Here is a 15,060-nt window from a genome sequence, read left to right as displayed (position 1 = left end):
TTTAATGTTGTTGTGCATAGTTGATTTGTGTAAAGTTGCTAACACCAAAAAAAACCCCACATCAACCATAATTATTATTAGCAGTAGAAATAGTTCTTCTATCGTTAACCCCAACGTCCCCAGAAGGTTTAGAAAATGCTCCCCCAGTGTCCCCGTAATGCCCTCGGGATCCTGATTAATGTCCCTGGGACAGAAAGGTAATGTCCAGAGAGAGGAATGAGCAAAACCTGACCCTACCACAAAATACGGTCCTCGGTAACCCAATGAACATCTTTTGCAGTTTGAACGAGGAATGAGGACACAACATGGGGACATTTCTTCGCCTCCCTCGTTCTCCGCAGCAGCGGCGGGGGTCTCGCTGCCGAGATACAGCAGAATTGTGCTGACATCATCGCAGGCATCCACTCATGATCTGCGAGGAGGGACGGAGGGAGGAGGAGAGGGAGGAGGAGGAGAGGGAGGCTGGGAAGACAAAAGAGCGAGGGAGGGGGGAGTCAGGGATGGAGAGATGGTCCCTGTAACCAGAGAGAATACTGCAGACGCACACACACACACACACACTCGCGGCGAGCGGAGCCGTGCTGAGCTGCGCACGGTGACGCCGACGGACTGTAGCACTTTCTCTCCTCCTCCTTGTCCTCCTCGTCCTCCTCCTGCGTCGTTCAGCAGCCATGCCTGGAGAGACGGCACACAGAGACGGCACACATGCGGACGCCGACACCGGTTTACCGGGACCAGGTAGGAGCAGAGACATACAAGCAGGACGCCTTCGTGTGTGTGTTTTGAGCGCGTGTGTGTTTGACGCATGAACTCAACGCTGATGTCAGGCCGCACCTTGCAGCATCTCCCCGAAAGAGGTGTGTTCTGAGCTGAGGTTGCACCCTCACACACACACACACACACACACACACACACACACTCCCCCGCCTCCCTGGACGAACAGGAGCATGACACAGCATCGCTGTCAGGACCCCGCCATGGGAGAGAGGACATGGGTGTCTCACGTGTGCCGGAGTGCAATTACAACACCCAGTCGGCGTCCGATTCTGTTTGGCTGCACACTGCGCGGAATAAACTTTAAACTGGGCCGAGCACAATGCTGACCTTTTATTCCCCTGAGAAGCATGGACGGAGGTGAAGAACAGAGCACATGGCGCGTGTGTACCTATCTTTAGTGGGGTAATCAGCTCTCCTCAGTATTTTGGCCTCTGGTTAGCGTAACATGCTAATAGTCGTTTTCCCAGACTCACCTCCCGGGATTAGCGCTGAAAGCTAATTACGCCGCTTGTGATCTTCGCTCACGCTCATGGTTTTCTCAAAGCGGACGCTCTTCCCGAGCTGTCGGTAAAAAAAATTCACTGGTTTCCCAAAGCTAGACGTTCTGTGAAGTGCCTCTAAACGTTATGTGTAGGGGAGGCCATGTAGCTTGTGAAAATTCTGCAAAATTAGCATGAACCCGAAGACATTTTCTGGGATTATGTCTGAATTTTTTTTTCAAAATAGTTTTATTCCATGCCTACATCATTTCTACATGATGCAGGATGTGAGGAAATTCATTTGATCGTTGGGCCCCGTTGCCCTTCTCCATTCCCATAATTCTCCTCCATTCGCACCAGTCACAGAGCAAACGCTGAATCAGAAAGGCAACTCTGGGTCAGGCGGTTATGTGGGGTCTAAAAGGAAATGGACGTTGTTAACGGTAACATGCGAACTCACTAAAGAAGTGTCATGAATATAGAGCAGAATTGTATGCTTCAGGGTGTGTACGAGTTGCCTGCATTGCAGTGTGTCTCCTGACAGTGTAACTTGTCTTCATTTTTGGATTATGGTTGATGATTCTATATTACCATTTGGTGGACTACATCTGAAAATGTCAGAATTAGAGAGATGTTAGACATCATGCAGTCTTCGGTGCTCTAGGTTATCAGCATTATTTGTATATACATGTATTTTTACTCTTATTGTCTTGGTATTGCGTCTGCAAATCTAACTCTTACACAATGCATTATAGTTCCTGGCTTTTGGAGATCATTTTCTCACTGAATGGTACTAGCTTTTGGTTCCAGGTAGATGTCATATTTATCTCCTTTTCGTATGTATCACGCTGCTACATGAAACATCTTCAGTGTATTGCCCACAAGGCGATGCTGAACAGTAGTGTAGCTTGGCTGTTTATGGCGGGCTGGTCTAGGAGACGGTGTAGATGTCAGGACCACCCACTCATGTCCTGGCCTCATCCAGGCAGCTCTCTGCCATCCAATGCTGTCAGTTACTTAATGGATCAAGTTTCAGCTTTCCCGAAAGATGTTTAGGACGATCTCTTCAGAAGAAATATAGGCTCTTTTCTGTTCATTTAGGTTCTTGCAACAAACAAACATATTAGCAGTACAAATGTGTCAATATTGAGTGCTTATTCACTCATTACATTATATTTCAACGCGGCCTCACTCGGGTCGGGTGAATGTTGAAGTGAAGTGGGCGGAGCGACACGTTGGAATCAATTGACGACCCTGACGAGGGCCCTCGTGCGTCAATAAACGATGTGGAAGGGTCCTGACCACGCGCTGGGAGTGAGATGTTCCATCTCTCTCCACTCATTAACACTGTGAGGTAATCTCACACTGTGAGATTAACAAGTGCTACTGACGGCGTTAAGTGCAAGGTGCACTCGTAATGGTAACCTTGAGTATCACCATGCTGCCGGCTTTGGAAATCCTGGTGCACAAATCCCAACCATAAACAAAGTCTTCTTTTTTTCCACACCATACACATATAAAATAGATTAAATGAATTTCAGGTTTGCCATCATCATCTCACATCAGTGACAGAAGAATGCAGACAATTCATGAGTGTGTCATGAAGGGAAATGAGGGCATTTAACACCCCAAGACACACAACCCATAGACATGATACACAAACACAGCTCTGATCTGATCACAATGTCTTTGTGTTTCATTTCTGATGAACAAAGGTTCTTTCTTCACATACTCGCACACACACACTGGCTTCCTAGCGCAGGAGGTTGGAGCGATATCATCAACATGTGCATCGTGACTCAGCACAACAATGGACACACACATGCACACACAGCACAGAAATATGGAGAGCAAAATTTGACGACGTGACACACAAATCAATAAAAGATGAGCCACGAGGCAGAGGAGAGGAAAAGATGAAGGACAGGAAGGATGACGCGCACTGGAGCCTGAGGAAGGACAAAGGGATGGGGGTGTGCCCCCACCACCAAGCCTTCACAGCCAATCAGCATGCAGAATGAGGTCATCGTTGTGATGCATCGTGTGTGTGTGTCCGTGGTGTCGGGGATCTGTGTAGCTTGACAGTAAGTCTGGTTGTACAGTGTGCGTACAGTAGCATCCTCTGCCCCTTCTTGTCTTTTGCTCACTGCCACAAATAAGCGTGCAGGGAGCTTGACCTCGAGGCTGGAGTTGGTTATGTAATGTCTGTGGGGTGATGCACAGTGTGAACAGGCACAGGTTACAAAATGGCCAATGTCGCTACAGTGGGAGCTTGCTCTTCCTGAAGAAGAAAAAATAAATCCACAGTGTCCTCACTGTTCCAGGACAATATTAGACTCAGGTTCTGGGTCAACGTAAAAAAAAAAACCCAGCAGAGTGCTGAAGTGCAGGAGCTCCTCTATGAACACATCTGACAGCGCAGCAGGGACTCAGCTCGGAGGAGAAATGGCTGAAAGCTGGAGTTTGGGACAGGCTGCGAGGTCATGTCCCTGCAGCGCAGCCATGATCCAGAACGTTCCACTGTGTTCCGTTATTACACAGTATGGACAGTATACACACTCATCATTTGGTTCCGTGATCGTACGAGTCTGTGTTTGTCCCCCCCTTTGTTTGCAGGATATACGTGTGTGATCCCTTTTCTGCTGAATGTGCGCTGCCCCTGTCAGTCTGAGTTTCATCTGGCAGCTGATCAGGCTCTCAGTTCTCAGAGACATCCAATTACCTCTCAGACGCAATCTTCACCCCACGACACACAAAAAAACCTTTCTGTCTCACACACAGAGACAACCCACATTACAGAAATGAAAGCAGTCCGTCATGAAGATGCTAATTAAGATAGCATTAAGCCTTCACTCTATTAGTTTAGGATTAAGAAGAGCTAAAGCTGCATTGCAGACAACAGTATCTTTTTTCATGGATGATGTAAGTTGCATTTATTTATTAAGCACAATAATAAGCTACTGTGCAAAATACACAGACCTAGTTTTCTTGAAATAATTGCCGGTGTGAAGTTTGTCAGAATCTAACCAGACTGAATATTTAATAGTGACATTTGGGTGACATTATAAGGTTTACATAAGCATGTCTTGCAGCATTGAAAATGCAACAGATTCAATGGCCTTGAAATGAACAGAAACACATGGCATCTCTCCTCTTCATCGCTCCCTACTAAAAAATAAGAATTTAGGTATAGTATTATACTGACTGACTATTGTTCGATTGGTTGGCCATATTATCATCCTAGATTGCTATCCTAGATAGCAAAAAAGAAAAGAAAAGAAATCTAGGAAATACTGTGGCAAGACAACAAGCTCATATCTTTTTTTCTCCCTCTCTCTTTCAGACATGACCAGACATCCTTCCAGTTCTTCTGCCTCCACACCTAGCGACTGTGGGTCCATTCCTTCTCCCAGTACCCCTCCACAGCTGTCCTCGCCACAAAGCATTTCTCCATTTGGGCCCAGGCTCGTTATGGCCAAACCCAACACAACAGCTTGCCGTCCACAGCCCGAAGGGGCAAGTTCGGACGGACGCCCTGGAACGGTGGGCCGTCTAACAGGCCATTTTGGCAAAGGGCCCTGCCGACGTGGCCCTGTGAAGATGGAAAGAATAAAAGTGCTGACAGCAGCAGAGGTGGAGAGTGACTATCATGAGCCTGACAGCATGGACACTCGGGTGGTGATGGGGCAGGAGGCTCTTCTGAGGAACACAGAGAAACAACGCAGGGCGCATGCATTGGATCCAGCAACTGTGGAGCCCAGGCCACTTTCAACATTTCATTCAGACGCGGTGCAAGCAAAGGGTGGACTGGACACTGGACAGCTGGGCTCATCTCAGGGCCATGAAACATGTCTTACTTCAGAATTGGAGGAGGAGACCCTGTTGGAGTGCCCAGTCTTGGAGGCCAAAGGGGCTGGTTTTGTAGAATTGGCAGACAACAGCACTCTGAACAATGAGCAGGTAGAAGCCCTGTCTCTGTCTTTTTCTCAGGGTGAAATGCCTTCGTTGTCATTTTCTGAGCCGTCCTATGTGGTAGACCCACAGCGGGTGGGCATGCTCCCTGGTCTAGACCCTGATCGTTACTACACAGCTCCGTCCACACCCATTAAAATGGCCTACTGTTCACACCTTAAGAGCCAGTATCACCTAGGGCCCCACAGCCCTGGACCAGGTTCTCCTACTGATGAGTCGGACCTTTGCTCTCCTCCCACATCCCCTTCAGGATCCTACGTTACAGCAGAAGGTGGCAGCTGGACCTCCTACACATCCAGCACCTCCCACTCCTGCTCCCCAAACCTAATGGGGGAGGCTGAGCTACAGGAGGCACCAGCTTGCTATGTGGGTTCTCTGTCAGAGATTGGAGATGAACTTGGGGATCCCGAAAGAGAGGCCTGTCTGTATAAGTCTGATTTGGATGTAAGGTTCAGGGATACCATGCTTTTTGATGATCAAGAGGATGAAGAAGATGATCAGATGAGGAGAGCTAGTTGCCATCCTCCATGGGTCAATGAAGATGCGTTATCACATCACAAGAACAATCAAAGGACCACAGGCTCACAGGAAGAAGAATCAGAAGAAGCACTCGTGTCTACAGGGAGCCAGGGCAGGGGTGAAATTGCCCAGGCTTATATGGAGGTGGGTGATGATCCAAGCCAACGTCTGGACCTCAATGCTTTTGTCGCAGAGTACTTTGCAAGGCCAGATGGTCCTCTCGGGCCGGAGGAAGACTTCAGTCCTGGCATAATTTCTTCATTCGGCTTTGAGCACCCGCTGGCCACTGATGCTTCTACTGCTGTGGATACCGGCAGTTTGACTCCTGCCACATGTTCCTCAGAAGTCTCTGACAATGACAACAGCTTATATGGAGAGATGGGCTCATCTGCTCTTCTTTTTCATGGATCATCCAGGGATGATGGGCCAGGTGGAGATATGATGATCCCTGCCTCTATGCTTCCATTCAGCGCCAGTCTGATCTTCCAGGCTGATTCCATGGAAATAACCCTTTTCCCTACAGAGGATGAGCCAGAAAATGAGGGGGCAGCATATGCTGCAGGGGAGGAGGAAGGAGACGTTGATGATGATTATGATGATGAAGATGATGAAGTAGAGAAGCAAGATGAGGATGTGGAAGAAGAAGCAGTGGCAATGGCACATGCAGAGGAAGCAAAAGTGTTGGAGGATCCAAATGAGGAGGACACATCAGCTTCCTTCTTGAACTCACTCTCTGAAAATTCCATCAACGAAGGTGTGGACGAGTCATTTGCATACCAGGATGACACGGAAGAGTCTGTGGACTCAGTCTCATATAACGGTGATGAGGATGAACAGTTGTACAGTACAGAGCGTCATGCTGAGCTCGCCCAAAGTTTCCCTGGACCAGAAGATTCTGAGCAGGTCCTGGCCCATGCACCGCCAGAATCTTCTGGAAGTGAGAGTGAAATGGAGATTTCCTCGGAGTCCTCAGCACCGCCACTTTCAGAGCCGAGTCAGGACGCAACGGTCATTAGCAAACCGAACTCGGGGGGACAAAAAGAACTAGAGTTTCGGCCCACAGAAAAAGAAGCATTAGCTGAGACGCCAAAAGAGATTCCAGTCCCTTCCAAGAATAAACTGAGCGCTTCAAATGAAGAGTCCCTTACGGAGGCAGGAAAAGGAAGCTGCCTGCAACATCAGACAGATGTGTTGCCGTCATCAAATCTTGCCACGGTTGAAAACACTCTTCCTGCAGAAATGGCAGGGCCAGGTATCGACGTCGCCAGCCCGCTTGATCCCAGCATCCTGGGAGCTACTGCAGTTAGCGTGGGAGACGAGCCAAACCCAGAGAACAGCGTGGAACTGGATCAGAAAAATGGCAATAACGTGGACTCTGTAGAAACATCTTTAAGACTGGATTGCACAGCCACCAATGATCTCAACAAGGGGGTGCCTTTATTGTCATACCCCAAAGAGGACTGCAGTCCCAGCAACATCCCAGTCTGTGCCTATCCTGAGCTCTCATCCGATGTCCCGGACAACCTCACTCCGGCTGACGTCTCCCCTGCGGAACGTTCACTGGACCAAGATAACCTGTCAGAAAATCAGCGGAGCACCGACGACTTCCACCAGGGTCCTCTCAACATGTACTGCTCCACTTACAGCATACTGGAAATCTCACCAAAGAAGGGGAACTCCGAGGCCAGCATCAGCCAGGAGGAAGCTTTCAGGAGGGTTCCGGGAGAATCGCTGGCCTTGAGCGAAGAATGCTGTGACTTTGATGCCGAAAGTTTCTTCATGTGTAAAATGGCAGGGTCTCTGCACAGCAGCAGCGTGCCTATAACCCCGAACATTACTCATGGAGGTGATGGCCCTGGGGATGGAGAGAAAATTAACAGTCTCTCCGACTTGCCAGACAAAATGGTCGACATTGACATCGGTATCCTAGAGTCTAATTTGTCCAGTTGGAAGTCCATTGAAGACCTCTCAGAAGCCGGAGGTGGCGAGGACGGAAGCTTGCGTTTCCCACAAGACGATGGCAACAATATTCAAAATCAAGAAACGGATTCAGCCAGGATTTATCAACCCGGAATGGACCAGGAAAATGTATCCAGTGGTCCTGAGAGACAGGACACTTCACATATTTCTGGTGCAACACCAAAATGCCTGGCTTTTAACATTCCCTCCGAAGATATAAAGAAGAATGAGCTGAGCAGAGAGCTGAACATTCCTCAGGAGTGCATTTTTAACATATCAGCCTTTGAGCCAACAGTACCAAATTTACCCGCTAAAGAGGCAGTGCCCCCCAAGAATTCAGAGAGCCAGATTTCTGTCCAGGAACTCAACAAAGAATCATCCAATCAGCTTCCTTGTAGAGATTCCTCAGATGAACCAAGCAGGGTAGTTTCTTTCACGGATAAAATTCCCACTATTTCTAAACATGATAGCAATTCCAGCGGTCAGTTTTGTGTACCTGCAAATGAAACCTTGCTCACATTAAAGGGTGGTTCCTTCGGGACTTTTAACTCCAGAAAGAGATCACGTAACGTCAAATCAGTGGAATTATCAGCAAATATCCTCCAGCCAGTGAACAAAGGCACATTAAGTGCAACGATCCAAGACACTCCAGTAGAGCTAAAGCTTGCAGTAATTAAGCCTGAGGCCAGCAGGGGTCAAGGTCAAGGTATGGGATGTGAGATGGCAGACAGACAAATCAGTGAACCAAAGAGCAGTGTTGCCTTGAATAGGTGGGACAAGAAGGGCAACGCACGAATCTCAGGGGACTGTGAGGAGGAGGGAGAAGATACACTTTTACTGACTGCTGGTCAGAATCCAGACACGGTTATGCAACAAGCTGTCGTCTCTCAGACAGAGAGGGGAAGGGAAGTGGAGAATTGCAAACAAAGTCCACTTGGCAAAATGGCAAAATCAGGTCATGGCGGTGCACCAATTGTACCTGGAGTTTCTGCCAAGAGCCAAACAGATGGGCCATCAGCAGAGGTCACAGCAATAGAGGACAAAGGAGACGCTGAGATGAACAAAGTCGCTGAGACTTTGACAACACCTGAAGGCAGATCAGAAGACACTTCACAGAGAAGAAATGCTGGGGTCTGTCCAGTGCCTCACCTTCCTATGCGGTGCAAACTCATGCCTCAAGCTCAAAGTCTAAACGTATCTTCCTCGCCTGAGGACGGGCAGATCAAAACCATAAAACAGGAAGTTCTGGATAGCCACGCCTTAGAAAGAATGAATGTGACTGGATGCACAAAAGATATAAATGATAATGATTTAAATGGCAGTCAATCTCAAAGGAGTGAATCGCATCAGCAGCTCCACCTCTCTTCCTACTTGGCTTCCACTGGCTCTCCTGGTCCTCCCTCTGTAGCCCCTCCTTCTTCTACCTCCCCATCTTCCTCCTCTGTTGACCCAGACACAGATCTTCCCACCCCTGTGCAGGAATTTCAGCCGGATCACCCAACATCCCCAGCCTGTTTTTCAGAAGCCGCCCTCCTTCGATCCCAAACCCACATGCTTCTTCAGCCATCCAGCATGATGCTGCTGAGCCAGGAACCTGTGTCTCAACCCGTCAAGGATGCCCTCAAACAAGCACATGGACCTCCAGAGCCTGCTGCTGCACCCTTTGCAGAGAACCATCTCAAAGGTGAACCTGTGAATGCAGTTGGCTAGTTTTGCTGTATGATAAAAGAAGATGTATTTGCCTTAACACTGAATCCTTCCTCTTCAGAAGCAGATCTGAAGATTCAAGACTTCTGCATTGAGTCTCCTCGTCATGTGGAGAACCTACCTAGAGTCATGGGACACAGAATAAAGAGCCCAAACCTGAACAGCGAGAGGGAGGCACCCGCTGGGCGATACACAGATGGACTGGCCCAATGCCCAATCAATTTCAGACAGAAAATGGCTGAGGAAGTGGATATCAAGAACAACAGTATGACAAAAAAGATCAATTTATCAATCTAGTTATTCAAAAACGCTCATTAAGAAAGCAATAATGCAATGCATCTCCCTTTAGGACAAGATTTAATGTGAGGTTTTCATTTGCGAGGATGATGAAATGTGGCATTGTGGGATTGTAATTTTTTTAGCCCTTTATAAGTGTTGAAAAGCAAATGGAGAGAAGCATGCATAAGTCACAATCGGTTAATTGTATATCATTATTAGATTTAGTTTAGATCCTGTTAGCTTTAAAATGTTGTACAACGTCATAATCCATCTTTTTTCCTTTCCTCAGTGGGTTCATGTAATGAATCAGACAGTGAAACATCACTTCCAGGGCTGGAAGAACCAGAGCCACTGTTAAGACCCTGTGAACCACAGGTGAGCCGCTTGCTCATGCACTCCATGGCCATTAGCCACAAAGTCTTTGATTTGATTTGGCCTTTTGCTGAAAGAGTTGGCCAGGGTGAGCGATGTTGACCAAGAACATGGTCATCATACTTGTCCATCATGCTGCTTGTCTCTAAGGTGTCCCGAGTCCAGTCCTGGTTAGTTTATTCAGCAGACAACAGCAGATGGCTTTCCCTCATTTATCCTCAGCACACGTTCTGTGCTGTAGATCTCTACTAAATGAGAGCTTTTAATAAATCATTTCTTATTTACTGTATATTCATACCTCCATTTGTTTAGCTTGAGCTACTCTTTACAAAAGTCTTTGAAGATGACACAAATTGTGACGAGCTTCCTGCTCTCTCCTTCTGTCAGTCCCAGCTGTCTCCGGCGAGATCTCCTGCGGACGAGTGTCTGAATAAGGCCAAGCAGAGCCGGAGCGAGAAGAAGGCGCGCAAGGTCAGACGTCAACCTTCAGACAGAAGGTGGCAAATACGTAGCGGTGCTAACGTGGTGGTAAAGGAAGATCGTCTGTCTGCGTGTGTGTTCCTTCAGGCTATGTCTAAGTTAGGGCTGAAGCAGATTCACGGTGTGACACGGATAACCATCAGAAAGTCAAAGAACATTCTGTTCGTCATCTCCAGGCCCGACGTGTTCAAGAGTCCTGCCTCCGACATCTACATTGTCTTTGGAGAAGCCAAGGTCATTTTTTCTTATTTTAATGCTTTTTTTTCCATGTGGGAATATTGCAACAGGAATAATTTAAGTTTTTTTAACAGTCCAACTGCCACACAAGTAAACTGTATGTATTTCAAATATATTCATGCAAATTAAAATGTATAAATTAAGATTTGATGTAGGTCTGGGTGTGAAGGGCCTTTTCTGTTGTTTCAACATACTTTGTACTCCTCTCTGTCTGCCAGATTGAGGACTTGTCTCAGCAAGTCCACAAGGCAGCAGCGGAGAAGTTTAAAGTCCCGCTGGAACCTTCTCCGCTCATCCCTGACATCACTCCCAGCCTCACCATTAAAGAGGAGAGCGAGGAGGAGGAGGAGGTGAGTGAGCCTTCGTCGGCCCAGCAACCATTCATGTCATCATCGCGACGCTAAATGGCTTCTTCTGACGTTCAGGTGGACGAGGCGGGACTGGAGCACCGAGACGTAGAGCTGGTCATGGCACAGGCCAACGTGTCTCGGGCCAAAGCCGTTCGCGCGCTGCGCCACAACAAGAACGACATTGTCAACGCCATCATGGTGAGGCCAGCGGCCAACGTTTCATTCGTTTCCATGTCGACCGGCTAAACAAAACGATAAATATATATTTAAGCGTGAATTCTTCTCTAGTTGGCACCCGCCATTAACTCCTCTGCACCCCTCTCTCTCTCTCTCTCTGGTTAGGAGCTGACCATGTGACCTGCTTGAGCCAAACCCTCGACAGCCCCACCCGCTGCCCGCTGCTACAGTGCTCCCCGCCACCGGTCCCTGCTAAATAAAGAGTTATAAACACTGACCTGTGTGTCCTGAAGAGACCAATTTACTCTGATACTCGCTTTAGAAATGATCTACTGTGGCCCACCCTGCTGTACTCAGTCAGGGAATCAACCTTTGACTCAGATTTTCTGATCAAACATAATTAGAATAAACAAATGTCTGGGTAGAAAAAAAAACTGCCATTACTTTATTAAAATTCTAAAATGCATAAATTACCACAGCCGCACCCAGTAATCAGTCATAATTGCTAATCTGTACACAATACTGTTTTGTTAAAGGAAACAATATCCGGCCATGAGGTCTGTCATAACTTGGAGATCTGAGGCAAACATGGCTTTAACACTGAGGGTGTGAGTGCTGTGTGAATACAGGTCTCAGATCAGATCAAGTCTTTGTCCCTTTCGGCTGACCCTGGATCAGCTCTTGGCCGGCAGCACGTTGGCCTCGAAGTGTCCCTGATTGGTGATGTTCCCCGCGGGCGTGTATCGTGCCACCACGAATGTGGAGCCATCGGAGGCCGTGGCCTTTCCCACGCCGAGTTTCTTGCAGCTCTTCCACACCATCGCGGTGAAGTGACCTGGACGATGAGCGGGAAGCAGAGATGAGTGAAAAACAATGTGACCTCGCTGTTGCGGAAATGGAGAATTCACGAATGTTCAGTCAGTCGGTCTCGCATGTATCGTGTGAGAAATCAGCTTTATGAAAATTATTATTGGACATCACAGAAGAGGGACTCAAATTGGAACGTTCTGTGTGTGTGTGTGTGTGTGTGTGTGTGTGTGTGTGTGTGTGTGTGTGAGTTTTATTTAAACTCTGCTGAACTTCAGTGTAAACTTATCATATAAACTAAATATTTAGACGACAGGATCCGTGAGTGATGGGGGGATGAAAAAAGCCTCCAGCCTGGAGACCAGGAAATCTGACCCCTCGCACATACACCCATCTCCATTAACCTAAGCCTGGAATGTTCCGGAAGAGTGTGTCACCTTTGGTCCCTGCGTGTGTGTGAGATCACATACTCACCCGTGCCAGAGGTGAATCCGGGGCGATTAAAGTTGTACTGATTCACCTCATTATACCAGCGATCGCAAACATCTTTTCCTGCAACACACACAAACACGCCATGACACATCAACTGTGTTGCTGTAGTATTCATGTTCCTGTTCTACTCAGAAGTTCCACCATCGGCTGTCAGGAGTGAAACCTGCTACGGATCTTCTCAGCACCGCAAATGGAAGAAGTCTGGCGTCTGTAGGCATTCTTTTAACCTTAATCATCTACAACACACACACACACACACACACAGGGAGAGGGAGAGAGAGAGATACGGAGAGAGAGGGAAATGGGATCCAGCTGGACAGTTTGTCTTCGTACCTGATTGGTCGTATGAAGCCCACGCCAGATTCTCTCCACACGAACCTCTGCTGGACTCAACACTGTGCTTCAGAATCCGAGTGCTGGCCAGACTCTCCGCATACCTGCACACACACACACACACACACACACACACAGTGTTAATCTGAAGTTTTCCGAACCGCATCAGAAGCCAACGGGACCGAGGTCAAGCGGGCTGACCTGGTGGCCTGGCTGCAGAGCTTCTTGCTGAGCTTGAGGGGCGGGGCCTGGTGCTTCCTCCTGTACTCGTTGTGGATTTGCAGCACCTCTGCAGAGAACTGCTTCGAAGCTGTCGGTGGGGGAGAAGAGGGGGCGCGGTTACACATCAGAGATCCGTGACCGGTCGCGAGGGTTCCCAGAAATTCCCCGATGACGCCAAATCCGGACCTCTGTGTGTGTGTGTGGCTGTTTAAATGTTTCAGAGGCTGATATGGAACGTTATAAAAACAGGGTGACACACGCTGTCACCCAGGGTGACACACACTGAGGACCTACCAGACACTGGGTCTATTCTCACTCACACACAACGCTTCCCTTCACACAGGAAACCTCACACCAGTCACGGACCCGGACACCATGAAACACAGGGACAAAGGGAGCGAGATGGTGACTTCGCACGAGAAGAAATAAAACGTGTTCACAGTAATCGCCTGTCAGTAAATTACATTTACATTTACAGCATTTACCAGACGCCCTTATCCAGAGCAACTGTCCCCCCCTGGACACACTCGGGGTTAAGCGTCCTGCTCAGGGACACAATGGTAGTAAGTGTGGTTCGAACCTGGGTCTTCTGGTTCACAGCCGAGTGTGTTACCCACTAGGCCACTACCACACTAATCCACATGGATTTACTCTGAAAAGTGGGCTGAGAAGTTACGAGACGGTCAGACGTCAGGGAACTAGGTCTAGCAGGTCAACATCTCAGCAAGGTCTCCTACCTGATTTCCCCATGATGGACAGAACCTTCCTTCTGCTGAAGATTCAAATCCTCTCCTTCTCTTCTTCTCTGTAGTTATAACTGTGAGACGGATCTTCATGCAGACTTGATTTTAATTTCTTTCTTTCTTTCTTTCTTTCTTAGTCGCCTGACACGCACATGCTTGATCTTCCTTCTGGCTCTCCCTATCACAAACACACCCTCCCAGCTACTCTCTCTTTCTCTCTTTCTCTCTCTCTCTCTCTCTCTCTCTGTGAAGTAATGGGCTGCCCCAGCTGATGACATCATCAGCATGAGCCACATGGCCTTCTATGGGGCTTGGATTTCTGTTTTACACCAGAGGGCAGAGAGAGAGAGGAAGAGAGAGAGAGAGAGAGAGAGAGAGAGAGAGAGACTTCTGTTCCCTACACACCATTTCAAGCTGGGAAAAAAACAAGATTTTCCCCTCTTCTGAAATATGGCTGGGGTGATAGTTGCCACATTCACCTATGAACCAGAAGCGCACAAAGTCCCAGGTTCAAATCCCACTTACAACCATTGTGTCCCTGAGCATGGTTGGGCCTTTTTGCTGCTTGACACTAGGTGGCGCTGTTGAACTTCATATTGGCTTTCAAGCTTTGTTTCGTTGAGATGTAACGTCACACTGATTACTTTAAATGTGTGTCTTTTATGCACATCATGCATCATTTTAACGTGTGAATTGTGTCTGTGGGAGTCCGGCCTGCCCTCTAAAATCAGATGCCCTCACTGACCCACGATGGTCCAGTCCAAAATCCAGCCCAGAACCTGAAATAATCAAAATAATCCTTCATTGCCTTCAGCACCAACTGATCGACAATTAGCGCTTCATTTCACAATGAACAACCATGAGCAGACTTTGGGGTTTAATATTATCATTATAATTAGGGTTTTTTAAAGATAATCAGCTGCAAACATGAACAACGCGATGCCTAATTTAACCAAGTTCTAACTTGATTATTAAGACAGTTCCAGTGAGCTCGCTCCACAGAAGCCCTGATTGGTTTCAACATTATTTCATTTCATTAAGTTTTTTATTGATTTATGAATTTCCTTCCTATTTTTCTTCCCATTTATCTGACTCCAGAGAACTCCAACTGTATGTCATGTTAATTTTAAAACGAGAATGTTACTTTACAATCCT

The 15,060-nt window shown here is 47.7% G+C and overlaps 2 protein-coding genes across 2 annotated transcripts; one reads left to right on the top strand and one right to left on the bottom strand.

The window, feature by feature from the left end:
* Positions 1-474: 474 nt before the first annotated feature.
* Positions 475-11,585, top strand: nacad (NAC alpha domain containing). Its single transcript, XM_028981536.1, has 9 exons — positions 475-738; positions 4,600-9,390; positions 9,475-9,678; positions 9,982-10,067; positions 10,452-10,535; positions 10,632-10,778; positions 11,000-11,131; positions 11,207-11,329; positions 11,474-11,585. The coding sequence occupies exons 1-9, from the start codon at positions 672-674 to the stop codon at positions 11,486-11,488; spliced, it is 5,649 nt and encodes a 1,882-aa protein (XP_028837369.1). The 5' UTR covers positions 475-671; the 3' UTR covers positions 11,489-11,585.
* Positions 11,586-11,726: 141 nt separating this feature from the next.
* glipr2l (GLI pathogenesis-related 2, like) lies at positions 11,727-14,117 on the bottom strand. The gene is made up of 5 exons (XM_028981068.1): positions 13,900-14,117; positions 13,142-13,250; positions 12,941-13,044; positions 12,590-12,667; positions 11,727-12,143 (listed from the first exon to the last, which is right to left on the bottom strand). Exons 1-5 carry the CDS (start codon positions 13,910-13,912, stop codon positions 11,983-11,985), a joined length of 465 nt encoding a protein of 154 aa, XP_028836901.1. The 5' UTR covers positions 13,913-14,117; the 3' UTR covers positions 11,727-11,982.
* Between the last annotated feature and the right edge of the window lie 943 nt (positions 14,118-15,060).

The sequence above is a fragment of the Denticeps clupeoides genome, chromosome 5 (genome assembly GCF_900700375.1).
Source record: "Denticeps clupeoides chromosome 5, fDenClu1.1, whole genome shotgun sequence".
Classification (NCBI taxonomy): Eukaryota; Metazoa; Chordata; class Actinopteri; order Clupeiformes; family Denticipitidae; genus Denticeps; species Denticeps clupeoides.
Note: the sequence above shows the minus strand (reverse complement) of the source record. Positions and strands in the feature narration are given on the sequence as shown.

Excerpts from the sequence above, each read along its gene's own strand:
- nacad (XM_028981536.1), top strand. The coding sequence starts at position 672 with ATGCCTGGAGAGACGGCACACAGAGACGGCACACATGCGGACGCCGAC. Across the intron at positions 9,391-9,474 it reads TGCAGAGAACCATCTCAAAG|AAGCAGATCTGAAGATTCAA; the intron begins GTGAACCTGTGA and ends CTTCCTCTTCAG. Across the intron at positions 10,068-10,451 it reads TAAGACCCTGTGAACCACAG|TCCCAGCTGTCTCCGGCGAG; the intron begins GTGAGCCGCTTG and ends TCCTTCTGTCAG.
- glipr2l (XM_028981068.1), bottom strand. Across the intron at positions 13,045-13,141 it reads CTCTGCAGCCAGGCCACCAG|GTATGCGGAGAGTCTGGCCA; the intron begins GTCAGCCCGCTT and ends GTGTGTGTGCAG. Across the intron at positions 12,144-12,589 it reads CGGATTCACCTCTGGCACGG|GTCACTTCACCGCGATGGTG; the intron begins GTGAGTATGTGA and ends CTCATCGTCCAG.